General features: G+C 40.6%; 1 protein-coding gene across 1 annotated transcript in view; it reads right to left on the bottom strand.

The window, feature by feature from the left end:
* Window positions 1-8,394: 8,394 nt before the first annotated feature.
* Eif3h (eukaryotic translation initiation factor 3 subunit H) overlaps window positions 8,395-22,300 on the bottom strand; it is an 85,730-nt gene continuing 71,824 nt past the window's right edge. Inside the window, exons 4-8 of the mRNA XM_055626637.1 lie at window positions 20,898-20,997; window positions 19,719-19,868; window positions 13,458-13,578; window positions 11,184-11,316; window positions 8,395-8,649 (exon numbers count right to left, since the gene is read on the bottom strand). Coding sequence (XP_055482612.1) covers window positions 8,552-8,649; window positions 11,184-11,316; window positions 13,458-13,578; window positions 19,719-19,868; window positions 20,898-20,997 — 602 coding nt within the window. The 3' untranslated portion in view covers window positions 8,395-8,551. The remainder of the gene's footprint in view (window positions 8,650-11,183; window positions 11,317-13,457; window positions 13,579-19,718; window positions 19,869-20,897; window positions 20,998-22,300) is intronic.

Genomic DNA, 22,300 nt, shown 5'->3' with positions numbered 1-22,300 from the left:
CCAAAACTGACATTTCTCTAGAGCACAGCCACAATGGTCATTTCTGTGCAGTCTACAGTGGCCTTCTGACTACCACGGAGCTGAGCAATCAACGGCCTGCAAAGCCTAAAACACCACATGGCTTCTTACAGAAAAAGTTGTCTGATCCCTGCAGCCCCTTTCCCAGGACTTTCCTGCTAGCCCTAAGAGCTACTGTAAGCAGCAGGGTTCTGTGGTCACTGGGCCACACAGTCCACCAAGTCCACCCTTTCACAAGTGCTTTAATTTAATTTAACCCCATAGGACCTGAATTACCGCACACGTTCTTGTTATTATATGACACGATAAGGGGGACTGGTCCCAAGCGAGTGAAAGTGTCATCTTTTTATAGATCAAATACAACAATTTCACAAAAAAAAAAAAAAAAAAAAATCGAACAATTGGCATCATTTCTGAGTTGGAGAACTGCTACAGAGGAGAGCGCCTGAGGGGCTATGGCCCGAAGCAGACAGTTAAACCATGAAAGCACTTGGGTCCTGACCAGCTCTAAGTCAGGGCAATGGTGCTCAACCTTCCCAATGCTGCAACCCTTTAATACAGCTCCTAATACTGTGGTGACCTCCAGCCATGAAATTATTTTTGTTCCTCCTTTATAACTGTAATTTTGCTACTGTTATGAATCGTGAGGTCATTAGTTTTGAAGATAGAAGTTTGCCAAAGGGGTCTCAATCCGAAGGTTGAAAACCACTGGTCCAGGGCCACATGCTTCTTACTATGCTGGCTGCCTCTGTTAATATGTCCATTTTATTTAAAAAAAATTTTTTTTGGAAATGTCAAAGTAATGACTGTCTAGGACCATTTAAATGAGCCTTTACCAAAATGTATTTGGCCAGCAAAGTTCCCACCCATCCCTCCAAAGTAGCACTCAGGCACAGGGAACATAAGCCACTGTTTCTTAGAGCTGCTTAAGGGTTCTTCCCCCTCCCCATCAAATAACCCCCAGCACTGAGGTGCTGCCACAAAGCACCAGGGCCATGGCCAGCCATCCTCCACTTCCGTCAAGACTTACGCAAATGCTCTGGTGCATGCCCAATTTAAAACATGCTCTGCCTCACTCCACAGGCAAATGAAACCCCATTTTCACTGAAATTACCTGTATTGTCCACGATATTGCTGTGGGCTAATTCCACTTACAGAAATAAAAAAGCTGTAGCCTGGAGTGGTGAGGGGTGTCTCTTTACACTTTCCCCATCCCATGCCTCAAATTTGTGATGCAAAAAACGGCATCTTCCATCAAAACTGCCCATCTTCTTTAAGTTTTCATCCTTTGAATCTATGTGCCTAACCAGTAGCAGGCAGTTTTTCAACAGTGGTGGGGAAAACTGAGGCTGCTTTATACTGTAAGACAATTAAGCAACCTGGCATATTACTATCACCCACCTTTTCTAAGAGAACAATTTTCTTACATATGTAAAATTTAGAACATATTTTCTTTGGGAATAAGGACTTAACCTGTCATAAGCATTCTCCACTACCCCTCCTAAAGCATTTACTTGGTAAAGGGGTTCAAAATCTATCACAGACAATGACAGGCATCTTCATGCAAAAATAGCAAGTCTCGAGTTGAAGATTTTATTGCCATATTTTGAAACAACTGGCTAAGCAGCTGCTACTGTTATCTTCTAATTACTTCTCATTTTTCCAAAGTCTTAAATGCAAGCTGTAACAAATTAAATCTAAAACTCCTATATGCTCTTAAAAAAAAAAAAAAAAAAAAGATCATTTTCAGAACGCACTGCAAAAAAAAAAGTTGGAATTGAAAAGTAGAAAGGGACACTGGCAGTGAGAAAGACCATAAATCCGCTCCCTGCACATGGCTGCTTTGTTCTGTGGCCATAAGCTATGCAGGTTTGCAGCCCCACTGTGATCCAGTGTTCCCATCCTGAATAAGCTCTTGGTAAGGATTCTGAAGTTAACCGAAAAGCACATCTCCCAGAAATTTTATAAAGGTGAGCAAGAAATCCTTTCACCAGATGTCTGTTTTGCACGCTCTTGGTGTCATGCTCTATTGACAGTACTTAACTACACAAGAATTTCTTCAGAGGATTCAACAGGCAATATTTTGGAGGCATTTCAAATCCAATAAATAAATAAATAAATCCATGATATTCTGTAGACCTTTGGCTAGCTAGGCCTCAAACTCACAGAAATCCACCTGCCTTTATCTCCCGAGTACTTGGGTTAAAGGAGTGCAGCACCGAGGCCTGGCTTCCTCTTCATTTTCTAATCCCTCTTTTCACTTTTCTCTGACTTCTTAACCCTTAATTTGTCGGAGCTAAGGATGAGTGAATGGAATAGATTGTCCCACCTTCTTTCTCGCTCCATGCTGTCGTTCAACACAGATCCCAGCAGAAAAGTCTGGGGATTTTCTCAGTGCACAGTTCTAAAATGTCACTCATGCTGCCCTTTCTTGACTTGGGTGGGCACTACCCTCTAAATACATATTGGCCAGTGACATCTTGAGATCCTTCCAGCCTCCTTCTCCTCTGTCTACCCTTCCCATCTCTGTCTCTAATCCTCCAAGGTCTGACTTGATCACCCTCTCAACCTCTAGAGGTTACAGTGAGTTATTCTGTAAAGTCTTTCTGATATAATCAGAAAGGCAATTTAGCAATGGGAATTGGGAGGGTTTCTAAACCTTATGGGTTTATTAAAAAAAAACAACAACAACAAAACAAAAACAAACAAAAACTTTCCCAGGAGACGAGACAGCCAGATTCCAGGGCAAACTGCACCCAGCCACAAGAATGTTTGCTGGGCTCCATACCTCCTGCCCGGACCCTCCTGAGCAATCTGGGCTGAAGCCAAATAACTCACTGCCCTAACAGGCTTGCAGGTGCTGCTTACACGCCAATACTTTGAGAGCCACCAGCTTTGGCTTAAGAAACCAGTGTCCCTGCCACTGCCAGCACTGAGGGGGGTCTGATCTAGCCGTTTATTGAGAGCACCGGAACTGCGCTAAGTGCAGCAAAAATCCAAAGATGACACCATTCTCCAAAGTGTTAAGTGTGTAGTTCTACTCTCACCCCGTGCGGAGGCTCTGCTTGGGGAAGTCAAGCCAGATTAGTGACAAGAGACAGAGTGCTAACTGACAGAGGAGCAACACTCAGGTTTCTTATTGCTGGTTGGCCAGTTGGGCTTTCTTCCTCACAGCACGTTTGCAACACATGAAAGAACCAGAAGACAGAAGACAATCTTTTGTCCGAGTGTGCTTTAGTCGAGAATAATGCCTTACTGCTAACAATGATTATCTTCAGGACTCAGGCAGTTGTTGCCTCGTCAGCCTCTAAGCACGCTTCTGCAGACACCCCCCCCCCACCTCCCAATTGCTCTGGTCTATCAGTATGAGACAGGAGATTGTCATCTGAGATTTGCCACATCAGGGCTTCATTAGCATCTAAAATCAACACCTTCCCTTTCTCCCTCTTCTATCCCAGATGAGTTCTGAATTTCTGTACATTTGTGAATTCACAGAGGCATGAACAGAATGACAGGAACATCACAAATGCAAATGGCTTTGTTGCTAACAAATCATGCCAGTTTCTTCCTCCATGGTAGGAAAGGGTCTCTGCAAAATCACCTTAAGCTTAGAAGCTAGGGCAAAGGGGCGTCCAGCTAGCTACCCAGAGCTCTGTGAGAAGCAGCTGCTCTTAACCGCACAGAAACCCCTCATGTGTTTTCTTTCCAAAGCTGATTTATACTTCACTGAAACTGACATCTGCATCTCGGAAGAAATACTTCCCTGTCAAGAGAATGTAGCTGAATCCTGCTTGCTTGAAATGTTTTCATCTCAGACCAAATTTAGAATCCCCTGCCACCTGTTTATACCACCCATCTCCTCCAGCAAAGCAGCCAAAGCTCACCTCTCCTATTCACTTCCCAGCTGGAGCAGTGAAGGTGATGGGGAGACCGAGTTGTAAATTTCATCTGAATCTTTCTTCTCCTTTGAGTGTGCAGTATTGGGTTCTAACTCTAAGATGCATCAGGGGGCAGCTTGCAAACAGAAAAGTGCAACCACAGAAGGGACAACATCCGGGCTTAGATACATGCTGACCCACAGGCTCATCTGAAATGGTGAGAAACAGTGTTCCAGGCCTGCACTAGAGTGCTAGGGACTCATATATTTTGCCTCTGAATGGGGAAAATATATTAGCACATTCATTCTTAAGACTCTACCTTCCCAAATCTGTTGGAGCCTACCTGATGGCAAATAAGCCTTCCAACATGAGGATGTTGTTTTTGAGGTTGAAAGTAAAGAAAACAACTCAATTGCAGAAGGGGGAAAGTTACTAAGAAGACTCAAATGCATTTTTATGAAATATAAGGACACAAATTGAAGCAGTGCTTCAAAAGGAAGATAGAAAGCCAAGTGTTAGGGCGAGCCAGAAAGCACCTGCCACTTCCTGTTCTCAGTCTGAGTGCAGCAATCTGGGGTGGGTTCATGACAATCTGTTTGAAGTTTGGTTCCATCACCCCTGAGCTAGAGCTGGCGCCTCAGTCCCTCAGTATTTTTCTGTACCAAGGACATTTGCTTCCTACTATATCTGGCTAGGAAAAAAATATATATGAACAAGTACTTTGCACGTTGTAAAGCAATATATGAACGATGGGAATAGCACCTAAAGCTTTCTTAAATATGCTGTAATCTGTCTTTGTGTTTCTTTCTCCATACTTGGTCTTCTGTCTCCAGAAGGCCTTTCTCAAGATGTATAAAGCATCACAGACTACAAGCCAAAGCAATCCTCCCATTAGAAGAGATATTTAGGCAGCACATGCATGTCGTTTTTCTTTGGCCCATTGCCTCCTGAGAGTGCACTTCTGTTACAGTGCAGTGGGCTAGAAGTGGAAGTCATCAGCTGCAATTCTTCTCTGTATCTCATTAGAGGCCTAGTTTCCCCTTAATGCACACGAAGACCTTTCATTAGCAATAATGGGAGTCGCACGCCTCACAGAAAAAGATAACCCCTCACCATTGTGATCTAGATGAAGTTTTGGGGACACTTGCCTGTCTGATGGGAGAATTATGACATTCTGAGATGCACGGTTAGATCAAGGAACAAATTAAAATCTTTGCAACTGTTTTTAAAAGGTGTGTGTGTATATAACTAATCAAAATGGAAGAATCACAGGCAGACCAAAATTTAGAATGAGTTGGGCCAATGAAGCCAAATGACAAGATAAACAAAGGCAAGGAAAGACTGCCCAGGGTGTTGCACAAAATAAGAATCCTTTCCACTTCACACAAAGTAAGATGCTGCCAAGAGGAGAAAACAAGGGTCACTTACTGCCAGAGACAGTAAACACAGCTGAAAGTTAAACAAACCCTTGCCTCTGTGTCCACAAGGGAAGGTGGAAAAATGGCTGTGCTGCAAAGAGTCTATGAACCAAATACTACTGAAACACAGTGACTCCTGAGTTTGAATTTGGAGGTTGACACAAATGCTGGAAGCAGTGTTTTTCTCCTGCAATCAACTTTACATTAGGACACTTGGACATGGATTGTTCTGCATTACTGAAATGGCTTTTTCTTGTATTCAGTGTAAAAACAGTAACCTGTGAATTGAAAATGGAACTCATCTTTGCTTCATAGAACCTCCTTGGAGAATTAGAATTTTTTTTTAATTTATTATTTATACAGTATTCTGCCTGCATGTGAGCCTGCAGAGGGCACCAGATCTCATTATAGATGGTTATGAGCCACCATGTGATTACTGGGAATTGAACTCAGGACCTTTGGAAGAACAGCCAGTGCTAACTTCTGAGCCATCTCTCCAGGCCCTGAGAATTAGAATTCTTACGGGTCTGGGAAAGGCACATGTAGGAATTCATGTATTTGAAAACTAGGAAAGGACTTTTAAAATAAGAGACATTCAGTACTATGTCCTCCATTCTTTAACTGGTGGCTCCAGGCGGCGAGGACTATTTAATGTGGTGAGGACTATTTAATGATACTGAGGCCTTATTCAAACTTTGACAGACTGATGGCCATTAATTCAATGAAAAGATAAAAAAAGAGAATGGCTAACTTGTAAGAACTGACTTCAACATGTAGAACCACACAATCAACTGTGATTGTAATAAGCTGATCACATGATAGCTTATTTAACAAAGCATCCAAGAACTATGATTGACTAAGGTACTTAGAAATAAATGTCTGGGCTAGATCAGGCTCTTTGAAATGGCCAAACTCTTTGTAGTGATGTCAGTAAGAATGGCCCCATAGGTTCATATATTCAAATGTTTGGTTCCCAGTGGTGGACTTTTTAGAAAGATCAAGAGGTACAGCTTGTTGGAAGTGTTTTTAAGGTTTCAAAAGCCCACACAAGACATGTATGCATCTATGTATGTATGTATCTGCCTCCATCTTGTAGGTAAGATGTTAACTCTCAGCTACTGCTCTAGCACCATGCCTGCCTGCTGCCTCACTCCCCATGATCATTATGGACTAACCCAAAACTGTAAGCAAGCACACAAATAAAATGCTTTCTTTTGTTTGTTGCCTTGGCCATGGTGTCTCTTCACAATAGAACAGTAATTAAGACAGTTTCTAAACTGGACATGTAGGCTCTTGAACATTATCCCTGAATTCATAATATCACTATAAGCCTGGTGATTTCCAGTTCCACCAGTAGCTATAGAGCCAAGAGGATTAAGTCACTTTTATAGGGAGTGTCCATTTGTGTAGTCTCCACAGGTAAAGCCATTATTACTTTATTCAAACAAATTCCCAGGTTCACCATCCTTCTCACTATCTCCTGTAGTTTAGGTCAATCTCACATCTAATCCACCAAAAAAGTTCAGGGACCTGATGAGTCCCTGTCTAGTAAATGGACCTGAATGCCTGCCTACACTACAGCCCTTCATTGTTTTTCCTACACTATTACCAACCTGAGTCTCAGAAAAGCATCTGCCACTATTCCATGTCTGAGAATGTCATCCCTTTTGTATAGCTCCAGTGAGAAGATGGCCTGAAGCACTCTCGGAGCTACCAAGGTCACCCATCTTTCTCTCTTGGGATGTTTACAAGCTCCTAGACCAAGCTCAGGGAAAGAATCTGTGTTCTTTTTCTTTCTAATGTAAGTTTTTGACACAGCAGATACTTGATAAGTATTTGTTACATGAAGAGCAAATAAAAAAGATCAAAAGAACTTAGACCTTTCATGGGGAAAAATGTTCAGTAAGAAGAAAAAAGAAAAGGGGATACACTTTATTACATTAAGTGGGTTGAAAACTGTTTACTATAAAAACAGCTTACTAAAATACAAAATTTATAATGTTTGATTATCTGTATGCCAGAGTTCAATCTCAGCAAATGAAGCTGACACAAATTTCACAAGATCACAAAATCAACATTGTAGTAACATTTTAGAACACAGGAAAACAAAATATTTCAAAACTGTGCATGAGAAATTATAGTAAAATCTATTGGAACACCTTTTAAAAATTTACATTAATGTTAAAATAAGGGATATAAACATCTTACTTCTGATGAACACTAACCCAAAAGATTTGAAACTAGTGATGCTCACAACCCATGTTCACCAAAATAGCCAGTTTACAGATTCAATCTAAGTGGATACCAACGGATGACTGGATAGACACACTATGCAAAAATAATGCACACTACATGGCCCTAAAGGGGAAGAAATGCTATCATTTGTAACATGGATAGAATAGCAGAGCAAAAGTTGCACTAAGCCAAATACAGACCAAATGCTGTGTGTTCTTAATATTTATATCTAAAACAACTGAGCTCCTGGAAGCAAAGTCTGGATGGCAAAACATACGAAAATGATGACCAAAGGCTGGACAGTTTTTTGAGAGGTTATGAAACGATGAATTTTGCTAAGCACCGAAACATGATGCATGTCAAAGTTGCAGAACAGATGGATCCCAACTGTTCTCAGGTTATCAAAAACTTGAGGTGAGAGATAACATGGTTAGCTTGATGTGGCCACTATATTGCATTCAAAACTCGTATCACCTTTTGACATAGAAATACATTGTGCATGTATACATTTTGTGTTTGGGAGACCAGTGCCTATGCACACATGTACAGGCCGGTTGGGGTGTTCTGATAGCTTTATTCTCTGCCTTACTCCTTTGAGACCATGTCTCAGATTCAACTCAAGTTAGGCGGTCAATGACCAGGGTTATGCTGTCTGCACACTCCCGTAACACTTGTGTTACAAACCTGCCTCTGCCTCCTAAATATGGAGATAATTTATAGGTGAGTGTTACCACTGAGGTGAGCTGAGTGCTGGAAGCCATAGCTTGTGAAGCCTCTGTTCAAGACTTCTTTTACCTTGTTGGAAATGAAGAAATCAAAACAAAATAAGTACACATAAAGGCAAGTGAATAATCAACCAAGGTTTTATTACTGGCTAGAAAAACACTACAGCAGTGACATGCCTTTTCACTTTGCAGTACAGAAATACATTTTCCCAAGAGTCTCTCTGGTGGAGTCTCAACAGTCTGTTTACGCAACTTCTTTTCTGGAAGCTTTCTTTTCTTAGTTATTGTATTCTTGAAGAGCCTGGGCCATGAAGAGTTTGCCTAAGTTTTGGGCAGTGAACTCCTTGATGTTCTGGCAGTAAGTGTTAATCTGGCCTGCATATTTGAGAAAGAGAAATCATAATTAATGTCCAGCAAAATGCAAATTAACCTGGAATGCTGAAACCAAAGCTACCTGTACTTTGTTTTGAATCAGGAAGTCACTAAAGAAAAAACAATCCAGTAACATTTTTTCCACAAGAGATAAATGTCTTTTGCAAAGAACCTACCTTCCATTCTTGGGGGCCTAAATACTGAAGAAAACATCACCTTCCTGATAATCATCAGCCACAAGCCATGCCTCTTAGCTGCCCACCAACAGTTGACTCCGACAACTAAGAAGATAGCATGTGCTTTCCTTGGCAGGCAGGACTAACCACAACCTGGAGCTTACCAGGGCTCGCATGGGAACAGCCACCTTAGATGGAGGATGATCTTTGGGGTCCGCGCTGAGCAAGAGCCCAGCCCTCTTGCAAGTATTCCGTGGAGCGTTGGATGTCAGAAGCTAGCACAGCTAGGCCAGACTTAAATACAGTTCTACAGACTACCTGAACTCAGCTTTAAGGAACCTTAATCAGTTCCTCTAATTTGAGAATTGCAAAACCTAAGCTGGGCACAGTGGTGCACGCCTGTAATCCCAGAGGCAGGCAGATCGCTATGAGTCTGAGGCCAGCCTGGTCTACAAAGTGAGTCCAGGTTTCTCCTAAATAGAGAAACCATGTTTAGGAAAAACTAAGGGGGAGGGATTGTAAAATCTTCACTTAAAAAAACCCTCATGACTAATTTAAACCTAGGGAAGCCCCTGGGCAGCATAACAAATTTTTAATTTAAACAGAGCCCACCCATGGGCTGGAGAAATGGCTCAGTGGTAAGAACACTGACTGCTCTTTCAGAGGATCTGGATTTAATTCCCAGCACCCACATGGCAGCTCAGTGCTGGTTGTAACTCCAATATCTGACACCTTCACAGAGACATACATGTAGGCTAAATACCAATGTGCATAAAATACAAATAAATAACTTATTTTTAAAGAGAGAGAGAGAAACCAGCAAAAATGGTAAGGGGGCCAATGAGACTGGCTCACTGTAGAAAAGCGCCTGCAGCCAAGGCTGGTGATTAGTTCTATTCCAAGGGTCCAGTTGCTGAAAGGGAGTTTTCACTAGCTTCCTTGAGTTGACCTCTACCCCCACAAGTGTGCTGTGACATACGCACCACTCCCTTCACAAAGAAAACAAGTACAATTAATCTTAAAAAGAGATAATGAGATTATTTCTATTCCTGAGAGAATAACATCCTCAGGCAGCCAGTGCCATCTAGAATTTACAGCTTAAATACTACACTGAACAGGAAGAAATAAGACTTTCATGGCCCAACCAGGGTAAAAGGTCCCTTGCTAACAGGCCTGGCCTGTTTCCCTCCTATTCAAGTTCGAGATCCTTGCTGATGTTCCCATCTCATTTTCATCACAAAGTTCACTGCAAAGCTGCTCTGAATGTAGCCACTGCAATCTAACTGTACTGATCACAAGTGATGGAACTTTCAAAAAGAATATGTAATCATGAGTCTGGACGCCACAAGTTAGAATAAAAAACCTCAGAAGTCCTGTTCATGAAGGAGCTGGGGCAGCATACCCTAGAGGAGCTCATTTAGCTGAGACTGCAGGTTATCACTGGGTTATCACTCACTTTGACCTGGAGCCAGGCTGCCGTGGAGGTTACAGATATACAAGGAAGACCATGACTTAACAAAAAGTACAAGGAGCCCTAATCATGGACACTTTCAGCACGGTGCTCACAGAAATCATGACATCTCAATGTGTATTGGAGTTTTTATGAATCTGAATTTTCAATTTTATGAATCTAATTTTCATTTACAATTAGTAAATTGTAGAAGATGAGCGTTTAATGATTTCACTCTAATACATTTCCCATATAGACACCTAGGTGACTGAAGAATCACATTTAACAAGATTTATATAGAATTGTAGCCAAATGAGAGCATGAGGGGCTATATATTAAAAGATATATACAATATATAAAGAAACACTGTGCTGGGCAATGGTGGTACACACTGCTGATCACAGTTCTTCAGAGGCCAGCCAGGCTACACAGTGAGACTCAACATCAAACGAAACAAATGCATTCACCGAAAGGTGATGCCAATATCAAGTATCCAAAGAAGGTTCTTTTCCACATTGCTATAACCAAAAAAAAAAAAAAAAAAAAAAAAAAAAAAACAACAATACACCCATAAGAAGAGATGAAAAGGGTTTCAATTGCAGATTTCCACCAAAAGCAAAACCAAAACCAAAACCACCAAAACCACAAAAAAACAAAACAAAAAAGGTCTCACATAAAACCTAGTTTAGAAAGCACAATGGCAGCCCAGATGTGCTTAAATATACATATACCAAGTAAAGCCCTGAAAGGAGCCAAGACAGAAAGGGTTACATGTGTTAGATGGAGATCCAATCCTTAGCATTTATTGAACACTAGTTTTAATGACCCAGGATGCTGTTTGAGAAATTCTATTTATCTCCTGCTTCCTGAAGAAGACAAGAAACCACACGTGTCCCTGTGGGTAGTAATACCTGCAATGAGCAGTGAATCCATCCTGGCAGGAGCCTGATGGGGCTTGAAGAGTTTAGAGAGGTCCTCCTCAGGGAGCGGGGGTTCCCCTCGACTCTGCCGCTGCATATTCTCCTGTTGGCGACGTTGCTGATACTATAAAATTAAAGCAAAAATTATTTGATTATTTTTCTCAATCAAGAAAACAAAGATGGTGGTTTCTATAGTCGTGAATGAGGGGTAGAGATAGATCAATGAAGACATTATGAGCAATGAAATATCTTTGTCCAAATACCAGTGGTTGCCAAATACTTATATGTTCTTCCAAGCCCCACAGACTGCCCACCAAGGTGATACACACCTTATTATAAACTGTGGATTTAGAATAGTAATGACATGTCAGATTTATCAACTGTAACAAATGTACTATGCTAACAAAGCACGTAGAGAACAGAATATACTAGATGTACATATGGGCAGAGATTGTACCAGAAGTCTTTGCATCTTCCTTTCAACTAATGTAAAAGTAAAATAAATATTTTTTAAAAGAAAAAAGAAAACAAAGATGTCGAGCACACACACACACACAAGCGTGCACACACACAACCGGCAAACTGGGTAGCTCTCAATTCCAAATAGTTTCCATAAATGACAATATTTGGTAACTGGTTTCTGTGAAGCTCAATATGGCAGCAATAAAAAGACCTTATTTTTCATCAACACACCAATTTATTGTGTACTCTAAGAATCTACTACTGCTTCAGAAAGCAGGCTTGGCAGCAAGGGGTCTCAGAGGGTCATGATTTGCCAATGAAGGGTTAACACTTTGGACAAAGTTGTAGATTATTCATGCCAACATTAACAACGAAGTAACAAACTACTCTACTGACCCAAAATAATATCAACAACAAGAATACCAATATGGTAACTCCGCTAATAACTCCGCTAACTGTTCTTGTTACTCTATTGTTCTTAGTGCTCACCTGTGCATTAGCTCATACTAGTTCACATAACACTTCCAAAACATACAAACTTCTTGAAGCCTCGGAGGCAATGGCAGTGATACACTCAAAGACACTGATTAACAATAAATCAATATGTAAATTACTATGAAAAGAGAGTGCTTGTGGATGGCTTGTCACAGCAGCAATTATAAAATCAGATAAAGAGAAAATACCATGGACTAATATATGTTTAAAGTCCTTGGATCCCTATGAAAATCAGTGGTAAAACTGTTCTAAAGAAGCATAACTTGCTTTACAAAGATTTCTTCATACAGGGTAAGAGATACTGACACAAACCTGAAAGGGATTGTGAACAGTGTTGCTAAGCACAAACAGCTTATGTAAGTTTTCTATACACCAAAACTCTTGAAAAGTATACATGAAACTGTTACTGAATTTGTGAATCCTTTCCTTACTCAAGTCAAGCAAGAGAATGAAACCAAGCTGAGGTCCTACACCCTGCCCCAAAGTTCTATCTGCTGTATGTTCAGTTTAAAATACTTTACAAATTTATATACACCTTTTCTACTCAAATGTGGCAAAACCATGTATTTAACATTCACTATATATGTGAGCTGATGTGAGGCTTTTTAAACACAATACTCTCAGAACTTCCTAGCTGTGCTTAGCACCGTGTTTAACCACACCTCATTTATAGTACCTTTTAGCACAGTGTTCATATGTAAACACCATTTTCACAGATAAACATTGTGAAGCCAACTCATCTATAAATCAAAGGCTAAGAACATTTTAGAATATAAAAACAGTATTACAAGCCATCGTGAAAGCCATGTGGCCATCAGGAAACACAAACAAAGAAAAGGTTAAATGCATGTGCATATGAGAATATTCAGGTAATCTTAGGGTTTATCTGTACTATACTATCTGCTTCACAGAAGGTGGTCTATTATTTCCTATCAAAATTGCTTGCTCTTAATCACAATTGCTCAGTTTTTAAATGAACTGAAGATTGCTAAGTATGCCGCAATGAGCCACTACCAAACCAATTACAGTTAGTGAAGAAATGAGCTGTGACCGTGGATCTCTTCAGCTTCTGATTTTCTCAATAATGTATCACCTATTTGCATAACCTTGGCATTACACTCTGAGCTTAATAGACCAGCTCTCTGTAAGTCAGGTATTTTAAGTACAAGGTATAAATAAATAACAAAGGATATTCTTTTCAAATATGATAGGGTCATTAGGTTAGCAGTCAGTGCTTTCCCAACAACTCTGAAGGACTCCTGGAGCATTACACCTGAAGATGGATGACTGCAGATTCTCCACACCAACCTGATGTTTTTGCTGTTGCTGCTTACTGGTGTTCCTCATGTACGTGTTGTATTTGATTATGTCCTGGCTCATTTCATCCACCCGGTCCATCAGCAACTGGAGATTCTTCCCCAAATGATTGCTGAAAAGCAAGTATACTGACATGTCATTCTTCAGGCTACTGATGTGTCAGGTGCTCTGAACAGTTCTGAGAGGTTAGTGGAACTTGCCTTTTGTTAGCAGAATTAACTCACACATATGTAGAAGTAAGGGTAGCCAACAGGAAAAGCTTGTTAAGAAGCTTCAAGCCTCAAGCATAACCCAGGAATGAGTGCCTGTGCTAGCTCGGCTTCCTTTTGTCAAAGCATAGGGCTGAAGGCCAACAACTGTAAAGCATACCCAGTGAAAATCTACGATGGGCATTTAAAAAAAACCAAACCAAACCAAACCAAACCAAACCAACCAAACAAACAAACAAACAAAAAAACAAGTTTAACTCAAATTCTGTAATCCTGAATTTTTTTTTTCTTAAGACCTTTCCATCATGTACAGGGGCTTTAACCAGGTTAAAAAAAAAAAAAAAAAAAAATCAGAGCTCCTCACCTACACTTCTTTTCTACCAAGCTCTAAACACAATGGTAGCGTGGGCCTGCAGAGCAGGTGGTGTCTTTGTCTCTCACCATTCCTGGACTTGTGGTAGGTAGTCTTTTATTTCCCCTTCTGTCTACAGAAATTTCTATTGTGGTTCATTTATAAAAGGATGATAATGATTGACAGAATGACCCCGTATATACCACTGCTGCCTGCAATCATCTGCTGCTTCAAGCAAGCCTGGACGACTGACAGACAAACATACGCCAACAGCATCTGGCTGACAACCAGTACTCTCAATCACTAACTCCAGACACACGGATATTTGCTAAAGTTTATTACATGCCAGTGTCAGCCATAGGAAACAGGGAGACAGACACGACCCCTATCATCACTGGACCTGCAACTGTGGAGAGCTGAGGACACACTATAGATAGGATGTCAGAATATCTCTGAGGAGATGACAGGCTGAAAACAGAGGATTAAGAGGCAGCTATGCCAAAAAATGTTCTAGAGAAAAGATAAGTACAAGTGATTAAGGCCCGAGACAGGCAAGAAATAGGCAATTTAAAACCCATTTGATTTATAAATAAAAACCACCCAAGAAGCCCAGTGGCATCATACCTCCCTTCCAACCCTGGCCACGGGGACTCAGTGAATGAATCTTCTCAGCTATACTGTGAAAGTGTCCTGGTCAGTTAAAGACTAGACTGTTTTCTTTAAAATGGTCAGCACGATGAAATTATATTTAGTTTAAAAACGCTAAATTCGAGGTGGTACACACCTTTAACACTAGCACTTGGGAGGCAGAGGCAGGCGGAGCTCTGAGTTTCAGGCCAGCCTGGTCTACAGAGTGAGTTCCAAGACAGCCAAAGCTACTCAAAACACCAAACACCAAACAAAACTACTGAATGTAAATACGAAAATAGTGATGTGCCATTCCAGAGAGAAAGACTGCTAGCCCGTCCAGGCACAGCAGCAGTGAGCATGTAGCCAAGTGAGCAAAACTGTTGCCTCTACACACGTGGGACGACACTACAGAGGAGCAGGGGGATGCTGGCTGCTTACTGGTTTGAGTGACCAACCAGTTGAAGAAGAAACAAGCTGGGAAGCTTGGGATCAAATTAAAGTAAATCTAACTAAATTATGGATTCCATCTGTAATCAGAAAATTGGGAATTTTGGGTTCTTTCCTAAATGGCATAACAGAACAAGGTGTGTGAATGTGTGAATAAATCTACCTTTTAATCCCAGTACAACAGTTCTTACACAACCCTGACTCAGTAAGTGAAGTCCACCTAATCTGTATTTTCTGGCCTCTCCCACTCCCTCCCCTCTTCTTTTCTTTACTCCCACAGGTGTCATAAAGTTCAAGCTGCCCTCAAACTTGCTGTTATTAAGGTTGACCTTGAACCAACCTCCCTCATCTTCCTGCTTCTATCTCCCTAGTGTTGGCATTTCAGGCATGTGCTACCACACCTGGCTTCAAGTGGTACTTTAATACTAATACTCAATTAATATTTATAGTATGAAATTCTTAAACCACCCTTTAACTTAAAAAATATTTCTTCTCTGAGAACTGGGTATTTGTTGCTGTTTCCTAATTTCTTAATAGTTTGATTTTAATCCATCCAGACTCAAGTGTTTGGGCATATGGTGCAAGATGATGAATGAGAGTGATTTTTTTCCTAGTAGCTAACCAAATGTCCAGAACCACTGATTAGTCACATTGTGTCCCGAATAACTTCAGAATTAATTTAACAATACTTCATCTCAACTTGTTCTGAGGCCGTCTTTTCCTGTCAGTCGCTCCCTTAGACAGTAAGGATTGAACTGTAAGATACCACTGCACTCAACACACTGTACCAAGAAGAAAGTAAAGAGATAAGTGCATAAATGTGGTTAAGTACTGTAACAGATGCACAACAGATGCTTATAAAAGATGGTTTGGTAGGATAAAATGAGACCCTCCCAGATTATTTGACAACTAAATTTTGGGCTTTTGAAAAGGAGATGGTAGCAGGCAGGCAAGGAGAGTGGGAAGGCCTTCTACAAATACAGCTCAGTGTGGTGGGACCCCAGTGTGAAAAAGAAGATGGGTATAAGGAGCAGCGAACAGCTCATCAGGACAGAAGACTACACTCAGAACTGGGGGTGTGAGCATTACAGCAGTACGGAGGCAGGCAGGAGTCCTCTACAGAGGCCCCTGGGCAAGCACGATGGCAGTGCAGAGGCTGGCAGCTGGCAGCCCTCAGACCTTTGAAATCGTGAGCTCTGGTCTAATGACAGCGTAATCCTGCAAAGACTTTAAAGGAGCAATGTGAGCACCCTGTCGGCATTTACCAAGAGTTTGAAAGAGGAATGGGGTAAAAGGAGGATGTGAAAAATAAGAAAAAAATTTAAAACTAATAATAAAAAGCAGAAAAAAAAAACAGAGAGAGAGAGAGAAAGAGAGAGGATAATGACGTTTCGGCTTAAAGTAGCAGAAGTTCATGGAAATACGATGAGCTCAGCCCTCAGTGTCCATGGGGGGAGGACAATGGAGAAATGAGCAAGAGTTCACTGTGAGTGAAAAGAATCTCATGAAGATTTAGCAACAGTAGCACTGCTAAGTGTGTCCAGGCACACAGTGGCAAGCAAGTTTTTATAACTCTGGTGAGAGCCTCAACATCATGCAAAGAACAGAACGTTGTAGTGTGGAGGCAGTGGTGTGGACAGAACATTGTAGTGTGGAGGCAGTGGGATTTGAAGAGATAGAGACAGTGAGAGAACAGAGTTATGTCAAGTATCAGACACACCATTCACATGACTGGCGTGAGGTAAGACACTTACACTCCTGCCTGCAGAGGACAGGGAAAGCAGAGCTCATCAGTCCCACAGCTGGGAGGTGGCATGAGAGCAGGGGAGTTACTGCTAAATGCAAAGACACTACCATGTGTAGTTGGGCCTTCAGTCTTAGAGACTGGCTACTCATTTTAGCAATAAGAAAGTTAAAATTGGCCTTTCTGGGGCTGGAGAGGTAACTCACTGGTTCTTTGGTGAACAGTGTGTGCTGTTCTTGCACAGAACTTGAGTTCAGTTCCCAGCACCCACCTAGGGTGCCTCATAACTACCTACTTGTTCTGGCCTGAGCATACATGTGTACACACACATACACACACACACACAATTATAAAAAAAGAAGACTGCCATGACCACAGATATGCAGATTTCAAAATTACTACAACATATATAAAAATGGTCTTTAGAAACACAATCAGTTAGAAAAACTAAGACACATAGTGTGTGGGCATCAGGAATTAACAACTTGTAACGATTCCAGATACCATTCACAGTTCTATCACCAGGAACACTTTTCTGGGGAAACCTTTTCAAAATATGTTTAGCCAGTATACGGAAACAGGGAGTTCCTGTGAGGAGCTTCTATAATCCAGTCCTGCCTTTTTATTGCCAAGGAGACAAAGAACTGAAAATAGATAACTTAAGCAGATGTGAACCAAACAGTGTGATGTCGGCTCTCACCAGTGTCAGTTCATGCTTATCACCCTTAATATGTTCACCCCTCGTTTACTGTCTAAAAGAAAAAATAGAATTGTTTTGTGTGTGTGAAAAGCTCAAGGCCTGTGCTCTACAAACATAAAAACCTGATCTAGAATGCCCATTTAGCAAGATGTAAAAAAAAAAAAAAAGACTCTAAACAAAAAGAACTATATTTTAGGCACGTATAAAACAAATTAACTGTAAGTAAGAGAACTGATAACCACATATGGGTCACAGAAGAGTAAATAAACCTAGTGTCTAAGGAAGAAACTGTAACAAGAGTCTAATTAGGAGGTTTCTTTAAAAAAAAAAAAAAAAAAAAGGCACACAATCCAAGTATCACCAGGTTATACTATTAACATGATCAATGAATGAGGATGTACAAAAAAGGTGCATTCTGGTTTTTTTTTTTTTTTTTTTTTTTTAAAGGCATTGCCTCTCTTCCTCGCAAAACTAATTTACCCTTTAAACAATTTCACAGGGATAGCAGGGGGCCTTTCTTTCAGAGTCACAACAACAGCAAGGATAAAACCATAATCAAATAGTATTTGGGGATTCTTGGTGATATGGCAAGCTAGAATAATATTCTTGGCTATTACAATTGTTGCTCTGGACTAACAGAAATTACAGACAAGCTCACTGGTGACCTGAAAGCTGCATAAATGCTGTGTTGTTTTGCATGTTCAATATAAAAGGTCAGGGAAGAGGCAACGAAAAGAATTATATAAAGAAATGTTTCGTGTAGTAAATTTAAAATTATTACACAACTATACACTAATACATCAAGGTGCAACCTCACATGCTCTTAAAGACTATTCGTAGCTTGGTGCTTTAAAGATGGGTGTGCCAAGCACTTTTGTAAAAACAACAGAGAAATTTGATCTTCTCAAGCAGAAAAATGCAAGAACCATTATGAAGTACTTTTGCATCTAAACAGTACACTTCAGGGAACTTGATTCCTTGAAATCTTGTATCATTTAGCATTAGGGTTACCATTAGGTTTCTAGCTAGTTGCCCTTCAAGAGCTTTCCAGAGGGCTATGTGAGGGAGTAATGTGATGCAATGGTACCTGAATCATCGTGCCACTCATGCAGAACATGGAGAACATGGAGAACACTTGTCTCCAGTCCTTGTTCCTCTCAAAATTACACAGCTTTTTCTTGTTCTTACAGGTTCCTATTGAATGATGGATACAAATCTGGTAAATAACTGAAGTTTTGCTCTAAACTTATGGCTTAGGAAAATAAACCTCAGCCAGGAATGTTGGCATGCACATAAAAATCCAGTGCCTCGAAGCTGGTCTGAGGCAGAACTGCGTACCAAAGCTACATAGTGAGACAGGGGGAACTATTTCAGTCAATTGATTCTCTACTTTGTCCATTTTACAGTACAAGTCTGCTGATACCTCCTTCCACCACAAAGGAAAATCACAAATAAAACTGAAAGGCCATTCAAGAGAAGCTGTTTATGACTGACGCTTCTACTGAGAGGAAGAGCGGGGGCTGGAGCAGTCTGTGACGTGGCAAGCACGTGTGGGGTCTAGGGCTCAATCCCTGCAACTGCAAAAACGAAACAAAACAAAACAAAACAAACAAACAAACAAAAAACTCAAGAAATCGGAGAAGTCAGGAAGATGAACAGTAATTTTGGAAAGGCAACAATTTGTCCTGGCACATCTCAATCAGTATTATAGCAAAATAAAAATATTTATTGCCAATTAAACAGCTAAAACAGTCACAGTATAGGAAGTTGCAGCCTTGCTGCAATTTCTAAGATAGCAACAGACAGTGTCAGGATCAAAAATGCTAATTCTGGTCAAGTACTCTAATGACTGAAGGTATAGGACTTAGAAAATCTCTATCCGAACAAGGGCAAGCGCAGTAAAATAAAACACTGTTCTCTGCTCCTTATCATTATTAAATATTCAGAGAGCAGCATAGGTAAACAATGTCAAAATAAACTTCAGCAAGCTCTCTCTGGTGCTTGCCCTATCAAGGTCCAAATGGTACAGTGAAAAGGCAGCTGAGGGCTTCTATAATAGTGATCACTCTGGCAGTTTTCACAGGGATCAGGATGGGGCTAGAAAAACAGTATGTTTCCAAAATGATTTTTAAAAAAGGGCTGGGGGACTTTCATTGGGCAGGTCACTTACCTGCTGGCAAGGCTGAGCAGTTCATGTTTGTCTGCTACAGCTGACTTCTTCTCAAGCTCCCACATTAGTACATTGATCAGATGTGAATTCTTAATTACAATCGGCACTTCTTCAAACATGTGCTCAAAGGTGATGCTTGCCTTTTTCAATCTGTGAAGCATGTTAAAAATACTTGAGGCTGGTGGTCAGAACTGAATGCTAAACTGAGTATCTTATACATTTTACCTAATTACAGGCACTCTCCACAGTCTTTATTAGTACTTTTAAAGGTTTAGGGGTGGGGAGTAATTGCCAAGCCTAAGGCCCGTGATTTGAGTAATTTTGAAAATGATATGAATCTCAGCTGTGAGTCCAGAAAATTAGGTCCTGGGCAAACGAAACAAAAAATCCTACTTATCCTTTGTAATCAGAAATTCTTAAATTTTCAGTGAAACTGAAATGCCACTGTAAGTTCCATGATATAACGTAAACTTAAGGCAGCTAGAAAAAGGCAGTGCTCTCTACACCTCAGAAGGGGACCGCCAAGACAACAGTCTCTCCTCAGCTTGAGGCAGGTCCACATTGGAACTCTGCGTGACTCAGCTCTTCTACAGAGCTACACACTTTTAGAAGTCAACTGGGAAACCAGTGATGAACTGTCCGAAGTGAAGTTTCATACGATGTAAAAAAACTTCACGAGAAAGGAAGAATTCTAAATATTTTTTTAAATGTATATATACTCTCATGCCACGAAGCAGGATCACAGAACAGATAATTCCCCTAAATTTCCAATAAGCCACCTTTTTTCCTCTGAATCGCTGAAATGTTTATATGCATTCCACTTTCTTATGAAACAGGAGATGCTGTGCAGGAGCAGGCCACAGCCTGCAATCTGGTGGTGCTAACCAGCCTTCTCACCTCTCTTTATTCTACCACTTTTGAAACCCTTCATATATGGTAGTAGTTAATTCCCCCTAACTGAATTTCCCCCTAGTGAAAACAGCAGGTGAGACTTTCCACACAGACAAGCTCAAACATGGAGACAGAGAAATGGAGTAGCACTTCGCGGCAAACTTCCACCACCCACACAGAAGAGCGTTACTCTAGCCCAACCAAAGACTCACTGCATGCCGCAAACCAAAACCCTAAAAGAAAACACTAAGCCCTTTACCACACACCTCATGGGCCTGGGACACTTACGCTTCAGGGGAAAAGTCCTTCTCTTTACAAACTTCCATCAGTTTAGGAGTCAGTCTGTACGCCTTCAGTGAGAGGGACCCCTGGGCAGTTTTTATGGGATCTCAAAAAAGGAAAAGAGAAAACAATTACTGAGAATTTTGTCACCACTAGTGCTCAAACAGTCCTAGTTCTATGTACACTGCAAGTAATCATACAAGCTTTGAAATATGAAGACCAAAATAAATAATCAGGACATAATTTGAATCTGATTAAAACCAGAAAAACTTCCTTCTTGAAACAAAAACTAAGAGAGTCAAAAATCTAGCTAAGATACCCCTAAATCCATCCCTCAACTAGAACCAGTAAACATGTTGAAAATTAAATATACGGTAAGTTCTAAGATCCTGTGTAAACAGGAGAAAAGCAGTCATGCATATTAAATATAGAAAAATCTCTATCTACACTTCTATTGCTTGCCCTTCAGTCAATAAATTTAAAATAAATAGCCTTGGGAACAAAACTTATCCATCCCAGTGAGTATTGTTCACAGTTCTTCATTAAAGCAGATTGTAAAAACAAAACCACTAAGTCAAAGCGCTATCACAAAGTGTCGTTTTCGTTTTAGAGAAACAAGTTTTGTCAAAACTAACTGCTTAAAAACTCCACAAGGAAGGGAGCTTAGCACTTGCTGCATGATAACTGGTCTGGCGTGCCAATGTTCGCCTAAAACCTGTGTTAACATTCATGTTGTCTGAAATTCAACACAGTGAAACTTTTAGCAATAGGTGATAAAATGAAAACCAAAATAGATTGAAGCAAGTGGAAAATTCATCAAGGTCTGATGATGCAATGTTTCCAGCCAATATAAGTGCACTTTAACAACTTGTTCTCTCTGTAATCCAATTGCTAACACACTGAAACAATTTCAGGGCAGCTCATAAGATTGATCGTATTCATTAGTATTTTTTCTGACAGATATTCAGGACGTTACATTTACTTCTCAGCTGGAAACTATATGCGAGTCTGCCAGATATGGCAAACTGTGAGTGTTTGGGGAGGGGGAAGGCCATAAAGCTGTTAAATTGCCTACGGTTCTGATACAGCACAGAACATCTGGTCTGGAGAGCTTGAGGAAACACCATTAAATAGGCCGAAAAGAAAAAAATCTTTGTGCTGAGAAACAGTCCAGGTTCTGTATGCTGCTGTCAGAAGTAAGGAGAGGGAGAGAGAGAGAGAGAGAGAGAGAGAGAGAGAGAGAGAGAGAGAATGCTGCTGTCAGAGGTAAAGAGGGAGAGAGAGAAAGAGAGAAAGAAGGAAGGAAGGAAGGAAGGAAGGAAGGAAGGAAGGAAGGAAGGAAGGAAAGAAAGAAAGAAAGAAAGAAAGAAAGAAAGAAAGAAAGAAAGAAAGAAAGAAAGAAAGAAAGA

Source organism: Psammomys obesus, unplaced genomic scaffold, assembly GCF_907164565.1.
Source record: "Psammomys obesus unplaced genomic scaffold, mPsaObe1.curated_primary_1811, whole genome shotgun sequence".
Lineage (NCBI taxonomy): Eukaryota > Metazoa > Chordata > Mammalia > Rodentia > Muridae > Psammomys > Psammomys obesus.
Note: the sequence above shows the minus strand (reverse complement) of the source record. Positions and strands in the feature narration are given on the sequence as shown.